This window comes from Dendrobates tinctorius, unplaced genomic scaffold (assembly GCF_039654945.1).
Source record: "Dendrobates tinctorius isolate UK_male_01 unplaced genomic scaffold, ASM3965494v1 ptg000103l, whole genome shotgun sequence".
In the NCBI taxonomy this organism is placed as follows: domain Eukaryota; kingdom Metazoa; phylum Chordata; class Amphibia; order Anura; family Dendrobatidae; genus Dendrobates; species Dendrobates tinctorius.
Window position 1 is genome coordinate 47329402 of NW_027361771.1, and position 15100 is coordinate 47344501.

At 48.2% G+C, this 15100-nt stretch overlaps 1 protein-coding gene across 1 annotated transcript in view; it reads left to right on the plus strand.

Annotated features, from left to right (window-relative positions):
- LOC141100164 (uncharacterized) overlaps positions 1-15100 on the plus strand; it is a 137352-nt gene that overhangs the window by 12865 nt on the left and 109387 nt on the right. Inside the window, exons 4-5 of the mRNA XM_073588440.1 lie at positions 2058-2163; positions 9669-9760. Of these exons, the coding sequence (XP_073444541.1) occupies positions 2058-2163; positions 9669-9760 (198 nt within the window). The remainder of the gene's footprint in view (positions 1-2057; positions 2164-9668; positions 9761-15100) is intronic.

The following is a 15100-nucleotide window of genomic DNA, read 5'->3' on the forward strand; positions in this document are numbered from 1 at the left end:
CACCACACATCAAGATAAGTTCACTGAGGGTTCTAGTTTCCAAAATGGGGTCACTTGTGGGGAATTTCCACCCTTTTGGCACATCAGGGGTTCTCCAAACGCAACATGACTTCTGCTAATGAGTCCAGCAAATTTTGCATTCAAAGAGTCAAATGGTGCTCCTCCCCTCCCCTTCACACATATGGGGTATCGGTGTACTCAGGAGAAATTGCACAACAAATTCTGGGGTCCATTATTTCCTGTTACCGTTGTGAAAATAAAAAAAATTGGGGCCTAAAATAAAATTTTTGTGAAAAAAGTTAAATGTTTAAGCTTTCTTTCCACATTTGATTAATTCCTGTAAAGCAACTGGAGGGTTAATAAACTTCTTGAATGTGGTTTTGAACTCCTTGAGGGGTGCAGTTTTACAATCGTGTCAATTTGCAGTATTTTCTTTCATATAGGCCCCTCAAGTCACATGTGAGGTGGTCCCTAAAAAAAAATGGTGTGTTAAATTTTGTTGTAAAAATGTAGACACGTGGGAAATGTTAACTAATTTGTGTGACATACGTTATCTCTGGTTTAAGGGCATAAAAGTTTGAAAATTGCAACATTTTCAAGCTTCGTCAAATTACCTATATTTTCACAAATAAACGCAAGTGATATCGAACATATTTTACCATGATTAAGGGTGCGCAGTAACCTGAGACCCGTTGATGTCGCAGACCATGTAACTTACATAGCTGATTCTGTTTTATCCTCTACTGAGCATTTTCAGCAAATAAAGACAGAAGTTTGTCGAGCTGAATTTTCTTGTGAGTGTTGCCTTTTACCAATACCCGTAACATTTTAATTTTTTCGATTGATGGGGCTGTGTGATGGCTTATATTTTGCGGGGTGAGACATTTTTAATCATGTCATTTTGGGATAGATTTGATGTTTTAATCTCATTTTTAGTGGTATTGCAGAGACAAAAAACAATAATTTTGGCGGTTTTTGAATTTTTTTTTTTTTTTTTCAGTTTATGGTGTTTACCAATCGGGTTAATTATCTTCATTTTCAAAGGGATCCTATAAACTGCTGATTAATAGCGTTATTAAATTGCCCAGCTCCCGCACTTAGCTGAACATTGCTGGGAGAAAATGAACTTTATCCCCCCCCCTTCAGCGTTTCAGTGACTGACAGCTGGTCCCAATGCAGAGGGAGCATCAGTCAGGGTCGGGGAGCGTGGTTACAGCCGCCACAGAGCAGTGACTAAAACTAGAACGCTGCTGGCGGCATAAAGGTAATTTTCTCCTTGCAGCATTCAGCTAAGTGCGGGCGCTGGGCAAGTTGGTTATAGCTAAGGAACAAATTGTGTTTAAATTGAAAAAAATAAAAAATGTCATGGAGACTACATTTTATTTTTTATTCTTTTGCAGTTATATCCCTTTTTTATTTTACTTTTTACATAGCTCGTCCCCCAAGAGATCATAAAAGATCTTTGGGGACCATTTTCTCTTTAACTTTTTATTGTGTATATATGTATATACACTAACTAACTAAGGCATCCATAGGATAGCACACACAGATGTAGCCTAATGGTGTTCCAAAGGTTGCCCCCTTGGTTTCTATCTTAGTACCTGATGTATCACAGTGTATAGCACAATAGCTCAAACGCTCTTGGGTTAAAAAAAAAAAGTTTTCAGAATATTAAAAAAAAACAAAGCATGAATCCCAACATGGTACTGCTAAAAATTACAGATCACAAAGTAAAAATCACATCCGCAGATTTAGTTATGGGTCTCAGAAAATGGCAATTCAAAATGTTTTATTTTTCTTTATGAAGCTCTGATCTTTAATATACATAAAGTAAATATATAAAACACATATTTAGTATCGCCAAAATCATGCTGCCCTGAAGAGTGCTGTTGTCGGGTCGTTATTGCCAGACAGTAAACCCTTCTAAAGCAAAAATGAAGAGGAAACTTTATTTACCATTTCACCCAAGTTGGCATTTTACAGCCTGATATGAAGAAATTCACTTGTTAAAGGCTTTGCTTGTCCAACACTATTTTTGTTCACATATCGATTTTTAGAGTGAAGATGTGACAAATGTAAAAATTGAGATAGTACCAGATGAGACATATGTGAAGACTGATGACCAGTGTAAAGAGGAGCAAGTTCCTGTGAATATTAGCCCAGGTAAGAAATGCCTACTACGAAATATCACACATTCACCATAGTCATCACAGCATGTTGCACTGGGAAAAAATAGAGAGGGGAAAGATGTTCTTCTGCTCCCTGCACCACAGAGTACAAATACGTTGCAGTGATGGCCGCCATCAGCAGCAGGTACTGGCTGTAATATATAGCTGACATCTCTCTTTTGCCCATTCACCACCCCACCTCACGATTGCAGGGCTCTTTTGCCCATTCACAACCCCACATCATGATGGCGGGGCTCTCTTTTCCCCATTCACTTCCCCACCTCACGATTGCGGGGCTCTCTCTTCCCCATTCACATCCCCACCTCACAATGGCTGGGCTCTCTCTTTTGCCCATTCACATCCCCACATCACGATGGTGGGGCTCTTTCTTTTGCTCATTCACATCCCCACATCACAATGGCGGGGCTCTCTTTTCCCCATTCGCATCCCCACATCACGATGGCGGGGCTCTTTTCCCCATTCACTTCCCCATTCATATCCCCACCTCACGATGACGGGGCTCTCTTTTCCCCATTCGCATCCCCACCTCACAATAGCTGGGCTCTCTCTTTTCCCCATTCGCATCCCCACCTCACGATGGCGGGGCTCTCTCTTTTGCCCATTCACATCCCCACATCACGATGGCGGGGCTCTCTTTTTTCCCCATTCACATCCCCACCTCATGATGGCGGGGCTCTTTCTTTTGCCCATTCACATCCCCACATCACGATGGCGGGGCTCTCTTTTCCCCATTCGCATCCCCACATCACGATGGCGGGGCTCTCTTTTCCCCATTCACTTCCCCATTCACATCCCCACCTCACGATTGCGGGGCTCTCTCTTCCCCATTCACATCCCCACCTCACAATGGCTGGGCTCTCTCTTTTGCCCATTCACATCCCCACATCACGATGGCGGGGCTCTCTTTTTTCCCCATTCACATCCCCACCTCATGATGGCGGGGCTCTTTCTTTTGCCCATTCACATCCCCACATCACGATGGCGGGGCTCTCTTTTCCCCATTCACATCCCCACATCACGATGGCGGGGCTCTCTTTTCCCCATTCACTTCCCCATTCACTTCCCCATTCACATCCCCACCTCACGATAACGGGGCTCTCTTTTCCCCATTCGCATCCCCACTTCACAATGGCGAGGCTCTCTTTTCCCCATTCACATCCCCACCTCACGACTGCGGGGCTCTCTTTTCCCCATTCACATCCCAACCTCACGACTGCGGGGCTCTCTCTTTTGCCCATTCACATCCCCACATCACAATGGTGGGGCTCTCTTTTCCCCATTCACTTCCCCATTCACATCCCCACCTCAGGATTGCTGGGCTCTCTTTTGCCCATTCACATCCCCACATCATGATGACGGGGATCTTTTCCCCATTCACATCCCCACCTCACGATGGCGTGGCTTTCTTTTGCCCATTCACATCCCCACCTCACGATTGTGGGGCTATTTTCCCCATTCACATCCCCACCTCACGATGGCAGGGCTCTCTTTTCCCCATTCACATCCCCACCTCACCATGGCGAGGCTCTTTTCCCCATTCACATCCCCACCTCACGATGGCGGGGCTCTCTCTTTTCACCATTCACTTCCCCATTCACATCCCCACCTCACGATGACGAGGCTCTCTTTTCCCCATTCACATCCCCACCTCACAATGGCTGGGCTCTCTCTTTTCCCCATTCGCATCCCCACCTCACGATGGCGGGGCTCTCTTTTCCCCATTCGCATCCCCACCTCACGATGGCGGGGCTCTCTCTTTTGCCCATTCACATCCCCACCTCACAATGGCGGGGCTCTCTCTTTTGCCCATTCACATCCCCACCTCACAATGGCTGGGCTCTCTTTTCCCCATTCGCATCCCCACCTCACGATTGTGGGGCTCTCTTTTCCCCATTCACATCCCCACCTCACGATGGCGGGGCTCTCTTCCCCATTCACATCCCCACCTCACGACTGCGGGGCTCTCTCTTTTGCCCATTCACCTCACGATGGCGGGGCTCTCTCTTTTCCCCATTCACATCCCCACCTCACGATGGCGGGGCTCTCTCTTCTCCCCATTCACATCCCCACATCACGATTGCGGGGCTCTGTCTTTTCCCCATTCACATCCCCATCTCACGATTGCTGGGCTCTCTTTTGCCCATTCACATCCCCATATCATGATGGCGGGGCTCTCTTTTCCCCATTCACATCCCCATTCACATCCCCACCTCACAATGGCTGGGCTCTCTTTTCCCCATTCACATCCCCACCTCACGACTGCGGGGCTCTCTTTTGCCCATTCACATCCCCACATCATGATGGCGGGGCTCTTTTCCCCATTCACATCCCCACCTCACGATTGCGGGGCTATTTTCCCCATTCACATCCCCACCTCACGATGACGGGGCTCTCTTTTTCCCCATTCACATCCCCACATCATGATTGCGGGGCTCTCTCTTTTGCCCATTCACATCCCCACATCACGATTGCGGGGCTCTCTTTTCCACATTCACTTCCCCATTCACATCCCCCATCTCATGATTGCTGGGCTCTCTTTTGCCCATTCACATCCCCACATCATGATGGCGGGGCTCTCTTTTCCCCATTCACTTCCCCATCTCACGATTGCGGGGCTCTTTTCCCCATTCACATCCCCACCTCACGATTGCGGGGCTCTTTTTCCCCATTCACATCCCCACCTCACGATTGCGGGGCTCTTTTCCCCATTCACATCCCCACCTCACGATTGCGGGGCTCTTTTCCCCATTCACATCCCCACCTCACGATTGCGGGGCTCTTTTCCCCATTCACATCCCCACCTCACGATGGCGTGGCTTTCTTTTGCCCATTCACATCCCCACCTCACGATTGTGGGGCTATTTTCCCCATTCACATCCCCACCTCACGATGGCAGGGCTCTCTTTTCCCCATTCACATCCCCACCTCACCATGGCGAGGCTCTTTTCCCCATTCACATCCCCACCTCACGATGGCGGGGCTCTCTCTTTTCACCATTCACTTCCCCATTCACATCCCCACCTCACGATGACGAGGCTCTCTTTTCCCCATTCACATCCCCACCTCACAATGGCTGGGCTCTCTCTTTTCCCCATTCGCATCCCCACCTCACGATGGCGGGGCTCTCTTTTCCCCATTCGCATCCCCACCTCACGATGGCGGGGCTCTCTCTTTTGCCCATTCACATCCCCACCTCACAATGGCTGGGCTCTCTTTTCCCCATTCGCATCCCCACCTCACGATTGTGGGGCTCTCTTTTCCCCATTCACATCCCCACCTCACGATGGCGGGGCTCTCTTCCCCATTCACATCCCCACCTCACGACTGCGGGGCTCTCTCTTTTGCCCATTCACCTCACGATGGCGGGGCTCTCTCTTTTCCCCATTCACATCCCCACCTCACGATGGCGGGGCTCTCTCTTCTCCCCATTCACATCCCCACATCACGATTGCGGGGCTCTGTCTTTTCCCCATTCACATCCCCATCTCACGATTGCTGGGCTCTCTTTTGCCCATTCACATCCCCATATCATGATGGCGGGGCTCTCTTTTCCCCATTCACATCCCCATTCACATCCCCACCTCACAATGGCTGGGCTCTCTTTTCCCCATTCACATCCCCACCTCACGACTGCGGGGCTCTCTTTTGCCCATTCACATCCCCACATCATGATGGCGGGGCTCTTTTCCCCATTCACATCCCCACCTCACGATTGCGGGGCTATTTTCCCCATTCACATCCCCACCTCACGATGACGGGGCTCTCTTTTTTCCCCATTCACATCCCCACATCATGATTGCGGGGCTCTCTCTTTTGCCCATTCACATCCCCACATCACGATTGCGGGGCTCTCTTTTCCCCATTCACTTCCCCATTCACATCCCCCATCTCATGATTGCTGGGCTCTCTTTTGCCCATTCACATCCCCACATCATGATGGCGGGGCTCTCTTTTCCCCATTCACTTCCCCATCTCACGATTGCGGGGCTCTTTTCCCCATTCACATCCCCACCTCACGATTGCGGGGCTCTTTTTCCCCATTCACATCCCCACCTCACGATTGCGGGGCTCTTTTCCCCATTCACATCCCCACCTCACGATTGCGGGGCTCTTTTCCCCATTCACATCCCCACCTCACGATTGCGGGGCTCTTTTCCCCATTCACATCCCCACCTCACGATTGCGGGGCTCTCGCTTTTGCCCATTCGTCTACCCACATCATGATGGCGGGGCTCTCTTTTCCCCATTCACATCCCCACCTCACGATTGCGGGGCTCTTTTCCCCATTTACATCCCCACCTCACGATTGCGGGGCTCTCTTTTGCCCATTCACATCCCCACATCACGATGGTGGGGCTCTCTCTTTTCCCCATTCACATCCCCACCTCACGACTGCGGGGCTCTCTCTTTTGCCCATTCACATCCCCACATCACGATGGTGGGGCTCTCTCTTTTCCCCATTCACATCCCCACCTCACGACTGCGGGGCTCTCTCTTTTGCCCATTCACATCCCCACATCACGATGGTGGGGCTCTCTCTTTTCCCCATTCACATCCCCACCTCACGACTGCGGGGCTCTCTTTTCCCCATTCACATCCCTACCTCACGATTGCTGGGCTCTCTTTTCCCCATTCACATCCCCACCTCATGATGGCGGGGGCTCTCTTTTGCCCATTCACATCCCCACATCATGATGGCGGGGCTCTTTTCCCCATTCACATCCCCACCTCACGATTGCAGGGCTCTCTTTTGCCCATTCACATCCCCACATCACGATGGCGGGGCTCTTTTTCCCCATTCACATCCCCACCTCACGATTGCGGGGCTCTTTTCCCCATTCACATCCCCACCTCACGATTGCGGGGCTCTTTTCCCCATTCACATCCCCACCTCACGATTGCGGGGCTCTCGCTTTTGCCCATTCGTCTACCCACATCATGATGGCGGGGCTCTCTTTTCCCCATTCACATCCCCACCTCACGATTGCGGGGCTCTTTTCCCCATTCACATCCCCACCTCATGATGGCGGGGGCTCTCTTTTGCCCATTCACATCCCCACATCATGATGGCGGGGCTCTTTTCCCCATTCACATCCCCACCTCACGATTGCAGGGCTCTCTTTTGCCCATTCACATCCCCACCTCACGATTGTGGGGTTCTCTCTTTTCCCCATTCACATCACGATTGCAGGCCTCTCTTTTCCCCATTCACATCCCCACCTCATGATGGCAGGGCTCTCTTTTCCCCATTCACATCCCCACCTCACGATTGTGGGGTTCTCTTTTCCCCATTCACATCCCCACATCACGATTGTGGGGTTCTCTTTTCCCCATTCACATCCCCACCTCACGATTGCAGGCCTCTTTTCCCCATTCACATCCCCACATCACGATTGCAGGCCTCTTTTCCCCATTCACATCCCCACCTCACGATTGTGGGGCTCTCTCTTTTCCCCATTCACATCCCCACCTCACGATTGCGGGGCTCTCTTTTCCCCATTCACATCCCCACCTCACGATTGCAGGCCTCTTTTCCCCATTCACATCCCCACCTCACGATGGCAGGGCTCTCTTTTCCCCATTCACATCCCCACCTCACGATTGTGGGGCTCTCTCTTTTCCCCATTCACATCCCCACCTCACGATTGCGGGGCTCCCTTTTCCCCATTCACATCCCCACCTCACGATTGCAGGGCTCTTTTCCCCATTCACATCCCCACCTCACGATGGCAGGGCTCTCTTTTCCCCATTCACATCCCCACCTCACGATTGTGGAGCTCTCTCTTTTCCCCATTCACATCCCCACCTCACGATGGCAGGGCTCTCTTTTCCCCATTCACATCCCCACCTCACGATGGCAGGGCTCTCTTTTCCCCATTCACATCCCCACCTCACGATTGTGGGGCTCTCTCTTTTCCCCATTCACATCCCCACCTCACGATTGTGGGGCTCTCTCTTTTCCCCATTCACATCCCCACCTCACGATGGCGGGGCTCTCTTCCCCATTCACATCCCCACCTCACGATTGTGGGGTTCTCTTTTCCCCATTCACATCCCCACCTCACGATTGTGGGGCTCTCTCTTTTCCCCATTCACATCCCCACCTCACGATTGTGGGGTTCTCTCTTTTCTCCATTCACATCCCCACCTCACGATTGTGGGGTTCTCTTTTTTCCCCATTCACATCCCCACCTCACGATTGTGGGGTTCTCTCTTTTCCCCATTCACATCCCCACATCACGATTGTGGGGTTCTCTCTTCCCCATTCACATCCCCACCTCACGATGTCAGGGCGATAAAGCTTTTAAAGTTAAGCAGGAAATAAAAATATCTCTTTAAAATTTAATTTTCCAAAATTGTGAAATGAAACCTGTTATCAGATTTTTAGTAAGGAAAGCATTAGTGATGAGCGAACGTGGTCTCAGATACGGTGTTCTCCAAGCATGCACTAGTGGTAACTGGGTGACTTTGGTATGCTCAAATTCTATGTTCGTTTCCCCGTTTCTGAATGTCTTGCCGCTGTTCGACAGTCTCAACGCGTGCAAGGATTGTCTAACAAATAGGCAACCGCTGCATGTGTTGCGGCTATCTTACAGCTGTGAGACATGCAGCCATGGGGACTCGAACATAGAATTCGAGCACATCGAAGATACTCCGCACCCGAGTGTGCTTGGATAACACCTTATCCAAACACTTTCACTCATCGCTATAAAGCATCTAATGCCTACATCAAAGAAGGTGTAGAGTATGTCAAAAAGAGAGGCTAAGAAGGTGGAATTTCTTTTCTGTCCATATCTTTTACTTCCTTGTTTTAATGGATCCGGCGAAGGAAGAATTTTAAAGGAACCGCAGCCCGGGGAGGAGATAGAGATTTTATGCAGCCGCCAGAAATGATTTTGGGGTTAAAATTCTGGCAAAAGCACTTCTTCCGGGCATGCGCAATTGAAAATGCGTATTCGGCAGTGAAAAAAAAAGTTTCATTGTCTGTCCTGTCCGCTCAGCGGACGCAAAAATGTTGGTTGATCTGTAAAAAAAACGGATCAAACGGATGCCCATCCGTCAAGATCCGCCGATAATGCAAGTCAATGGGGGAAAAAACGGATCCGCCAAGAAAAATGGCGGATCTGCTTTTTTACAAATCGGCGGATCTTGACTGATGGTGACAAACGGATGTGTGAAACAGGCCTTAGGCTGTTTTTCTGTTACCATTTTGTTTTTGGTTTACGATGCAATAAACCACCGAGAGACTTTAACCACCCGTGTACCTGAGTCTACCTCGAGGAGCAGCTAAGCCTGTCAACCCCTCAGAATACAAAGATTGTATAGGTTTGACAGGCGCAATATGCAAGAGCTGTAGAAGGTCACCTCACATGCTGGGTATAGAGAGAAAGCAGCAGTTTTTTAGGGTCTTAATCAAATGATAACCTCTCATGTTAACAATGTACTCAGTATTCTGTATGTGTGATTATCTCTTATCAGATGATCCAACAGCCAGGAATCCCCAAGAGAGATGCTCTATGTATGCCCAGGAGTGGACAGGGCATGATCATGATGTTTCACAGGATCATGAGGTAGGTGGAGCCAATGTTTTACCAACCGCCCTACAGGTAATTTGTAGGAAATATATGTAGATTTCCTTATTTAAATGTCAAGTGTACTTTCAACAAACTTTGCAAATCAATTTTACAAGGAAATGAAAGAAACTTTTATTTTTGAGAGAAATCTGCTTTTCTTGTGCCCTTCTTTGGGGGACATGTGATCCACAAGTTAACATGTTGCCACCTAGAGGCTGACAATGAGAAATACATCTTAGGAAAAAAAAAAGCAGACTCCTCCTCACCAGGTTACACCTGGGCAGCCGACACCTAATTATTCAATTTAGTTTAGTGTCATTCAGAGGCAGACATGGGTCTGAGTAGTAGACCTTTCTTAGCTTAGAATAGGCAGCTGTTCTATTCCATAAGTCTGCTACTTAGCAGTTTTCTGTCCACATTTTTGTGGCACTCTTACCTTTTGGTAGACCACCGAGATAAACCACCGTCCCTAGACGGGTTACAAGTCTTTGCAGAAGAGTGCTTCAAGCGGCTGTTGCTTGGGTGGTATCCTGAGGGATTGCTATTCTCATTCTGCGATACTGGTATTTTTCCCATCCCGTAACAACATTCGGACAGTCCCCCCTGGTTCCTTTGCAATTAGCATCTATAGGCACCATTTTGTTGTAATGTAAATTTTTTTTGGCTGCAGCAACAAGGAGCTAGTGGCGGTGCTTGCACAGTAGCATCTACCTGAACGCAATAGATGCTAATGTGCAGGCGCACCCGACAGTGCCATTTTGATGTTTTTTTTTTCTTTTCAACAGCGCAAGATAATAGGCACTAACTGACAAGTGAGAGTGCGCAGGTAACCGTCATTTTGATGAACATGTAAAGTATAGCGTGGCACTAGAGACTTAAGCTCCATTGCCTGTTCCAATTTCTTCCGGATTCACCAGAGCACTACACGTGTTATAGACAGTTGGTCATTGCAGTAACCTCCAAAATCACTGCCTTGTAATAGGATCTTATATAATTCTCCACTTTTAACTTCATCATCTGCAGCAGTCGGTAGACTGATGAAGGCCAATTGTAGGCCGAAACGTCCTTTGTGACTGCCACAATAAAAACTTATTTTCAAAAAGGATCATTCAGTTGAGTGCCAAGTTACTTTATTATTAGCCATTTTGATGAAGTGACATGTTTTTTTCAAATACACACAGTATATTCATTATGCAAACTAGGGGGTGGGTCACTGAGGGATCTGTCAGCAGTCTGCATTATGAATACCTAATCAGAGCACCATGTCGTAGCTGCTTTTTGTTCTGACTAAGCATCAGCTATGTCAGATCACCAGTGAGTCCGAATTATGAGGTTTCGCCCTTCTGTTCACAAGCGCTTGGAGACAGAGACTCAACACACGCCGTGGTCAAATCACTTTATCTGACGTAATGCAGCAGAAGGCAATATTTTATACCATTTACAACAAATGTGGCTCATGTAGCCCCCCAACCCCTCAGGGTCATACTGTGTTTACAATGTACCCAGAACATGTTGTTGGGAACAAATGATAACAAGTATAGGGAAAATTTTGAATTGCCTGTTTCCTGTCAGGTGTCTGGTACCTTCGGCAATACAATGTCCCAAAAATGTCACCTTTTGTTTGTAATACTGTAATTTGTCACGTGAGACCTTGCAACCCTTTTCTGCTAAAATATAGCAAGGAAACTGTGGCTTCCCTGCAGGACCTCTGGTCCAGGCAGAACAGCAAAAGGTCACCCACGTACTGTAATAGTACAATCAGCGGATGAGGTGATTACCACTACTCAAGGATCCCTGCCATCGCTGCTGAATAGATGGCAGGGGATTTCTTTCCCCCTTTGTGGGAGGACTGTCCAACAATATTGTTCACCTTTATGAGTAAAGGAAAAAGATACTGACAGTCAGGGTGCAGGGGTACAGAGAAAAATGCACCCGCTAAATCAATGACTGTGAAACATTCTGACATTACTGGGATCTGTGACAGTATTGTGTGTGTGTTAGGGACGATTGAGGTCACACTCACTGTATCATCATTAATAGCCCTTAAGTCATGAACCTTTCTGTAAGGCCGGTTTCACATTAGCGCATTTTCAGCGCGCGCACGGCCGGGGGTAGCTCCGCCCCCGATCCGGCTCTCTGCCCGGCGTGCCCGCCCCTTCCTTGTAGCGCCGCCTCCTAGCGGACAGCGGCGCCTGCGATCGGCGCACCCTATCTTTAGCATAGGGTGCGCCGATCGTGCGCAGGCCGTGCGCTAGTTGCGCTTTGACCTGCGCTGCGCACTTTTGACGGTGCGCCGTGCGCGCCAAAATCCGAAAAGTTTGATTTTGGCGCGCACGGCGCACTGTCAAAAGTGCGCAGCGCAGGTCAAAGCGCAACTAACGCACGGCCTGCGCACGATCGGCGCACCCTATGCTAAAGATAGGGTGCGCCGATCGCAGGCGCCGCTGTCCGCTAGGAGGCGGCGCTACAAGGAAGGGGCGGGCACGCCGGGCAGAGAGCCGGCTCGGGGGCGGAGCTACCCCCGGCCGTGCGCGCGCTGAAAAAGCGCTAATGTGAAACCGGCCTAAGTGTCAGCAAACCCTTGAGTCCTATTTCCCTAATGGGATACACAGGGGTATTGCAGGGGGAAGATCTTCGCACCAGAACCCCTGCCTTAACATGCTCTCTAATATCTCTGCTCGGGGCCATTGATTTGGCTAGGCTCAAGGGGTATTGCTTTAAACAAGGAGGAGTGGTTCCTTTTTTTCAATTTAATCATGACAGGGGGAATGGGCAGCTGACCCACATCAGTTTTTCCCCTTGCCCAAACAGTGTCTGGCACCTGTCCCATTTCTTCATCCTCAGGCATTTTGGTGTCAGGTGTTAGTTTCACCGCTTTTGTCATATACACCATTGCCGCAATCTTACACAAATGTTTATCTGAGCGGGGACTTGTGACTGTAATACCCTCAGGAGAGTACTTTATGGTGGCCTGGATCGCACTCAGCACATCTGCTCCCAGTAAATTCATAGGGGTATTGTCACTAACAATAAGTTTAAGTACTACAATTCCAGAACCTCACTGTTTCTAGGTCCCTTGGTACCTTACTACGTCTCCACTGTTTTCCTTGTGCTCCAGCATACATGACAGGTTGTCTTATCGTCCTTGTTATTTCAACTTCTTTAGCTACCTTAAGGAGGTCTTTCGGATCTACATATCTCCATTCAGGTCTGGCTGTCTGTACTGCGTTTCATAAGTCTTTGTTCATACCGTCAATGAATGTATTCACCAGTATTCTAACATCAAGTGGGTTTATGCAAATGTACCCCATGTCTGCCCATTTCAGCTGTAACCATCCAAAGTACATCTCTACACTCTCTCCTCTTTGCTGTGTCACGTTAGTCAGGTGTACAGACTGCTCTGATTGTTCCATTGTTGCCCACTGTTTTAGTGACTCACAGTACGTCTCCCCAGACCGTGCAGATTTATCATCCATGCCCCAAGCCTGATTCTTTGCCACATCTGTGTGTGTCTTAATTATATGTCCTAGTGCGTCACCTGCCTTCAAACTCGCCAACCTCTCTAGGTGTGCCCAGGTACACTTATATGTCTGCTGTATTTCCTTTATGTGTCTAAAACGGGAATGGTTGGTCTTCAGGGTCAGGTAACTGCTTTAGCATAGCGAACCGGTCAGAGGGGCTCCAGGGATAATACACCTGCATCTTTCTTATTCTAGTCGCCCTTCTAGGTCCTGATGCGGTCGGTCATCTGATGTCTACTGTCAGCTCACTCCTCAAAGGTCAATGTCCCGACTACCCACACTATTATGTCACTACATATGATCTTGTCTGGACAGGATTTAGTACAATTCGCTTGGGTCAGTAGCACAGGTCACACAAGTAGCTATTCAGTCTGGGTTTGTCTGAGTCTGATCACAGTGTTTACAAGTCCATCTGTTTTGTCTGAGTCTCTGGTTAAATTTTGTCAATCAAAACATTCATAATACACCTTCCATACTGCTACACATTCTCAGACACCATTTATTCACTTGCTATTTTCTTCCCTTGTCTGTGCCTTTTTGTACATCCAAACATTCACACTCTGGTATCTTTGCCTTTTCCAATATTGGTCCCACTTGTTTTACTGCTTCCTTTCTTTTCTGTCTTTTTCAATTTGCATAGCTGTCCCGGATCCCATTGGGGGCACCGACTGTACACAGAAAAAAGTTGCCCATGGCTTCAAACTTTCTCTGCCGACAGCTCACCTTGCTTCTGAAATGCCCTCCCAGTGTGCTTAACTTTGTCTTACAGGCCACACTTAGCAAGTCAGAGCGAGCCTGCCAAGGTGTAGCGGGAAGGCTCCTTGCCTCTCACCCGGTAGACCTACAGGATGTAACGAGAAGGCTCTCTGCCTCTCACCCATTAGATCAGCTGGCTAGAATAGAAATAGGCCTTTTTCCTTCTAGCCCAGCTCCATTGGTTGTGGGAAGGCTACTTCAACTTAGACAGCTCATCTTGCTTCTGAAATGCCCTTCTGTGTGTCTGGACCTCTGTCTTACAGCCCACACATAGCAAGTCAGAGTGAGCCTGCCAAGGTATATCCAGAAGGCTCCTTGCCCTCGCCTCTCACCCACAACAAAAAAATCCCGCTGACTAAAGTAAGAAGGCCCAGGTGTGATAGGCCTCTGACCTACTTTATCAGCCATACAGTCGGCTATCTCCTTTGTTGATCCACAATTTGCCATACAAATTAATCACACAACTGTTCAAACACATCAGGTTCAAACACATTAATGACCAAACAATCACTTACAATTTCCTTCTAAATTAGGCACCATATTTTACTTTCAACTTCAGTTTACAATATTTAATTCCATTTCAATTAAGTACTGTTGCTTTAAAATGCACAAATCTTATAGCGAGCATTTCAGAACCACAGAGAATCTGAGCGCAGCTCTGTGAATCCTCTTATTAGACACTCAGCAGAGATAAGACGAGGGGAGCGAGAGAAGGGGAGAGAAGAAACCGCGCAGTTCCATCCTTCCCCCTCCCATCAGAATGTAGTGTCCTTCACAGAATTCCATAGTTCTTTAGACTTAATCAAAATCAATTACTACAAAGCAAACTCAAAATCACAGGATTTCACTGTAAGAGCAGATAACTGTATAATGAGATTAACTGAGTCTTGCCCTTTTCTGGCCAAATGCATTCAGGAAACTTTACAATGTAATGCCACATATAACACGAGCTATATCATTACTCAATTCATTCAGTCTCAGATGTAGATTTGAAATATCTATAATGCATCTGTCCGGGATCTCCCACAAACCTAGAAAGGTAACAATCTCTTGACACAAA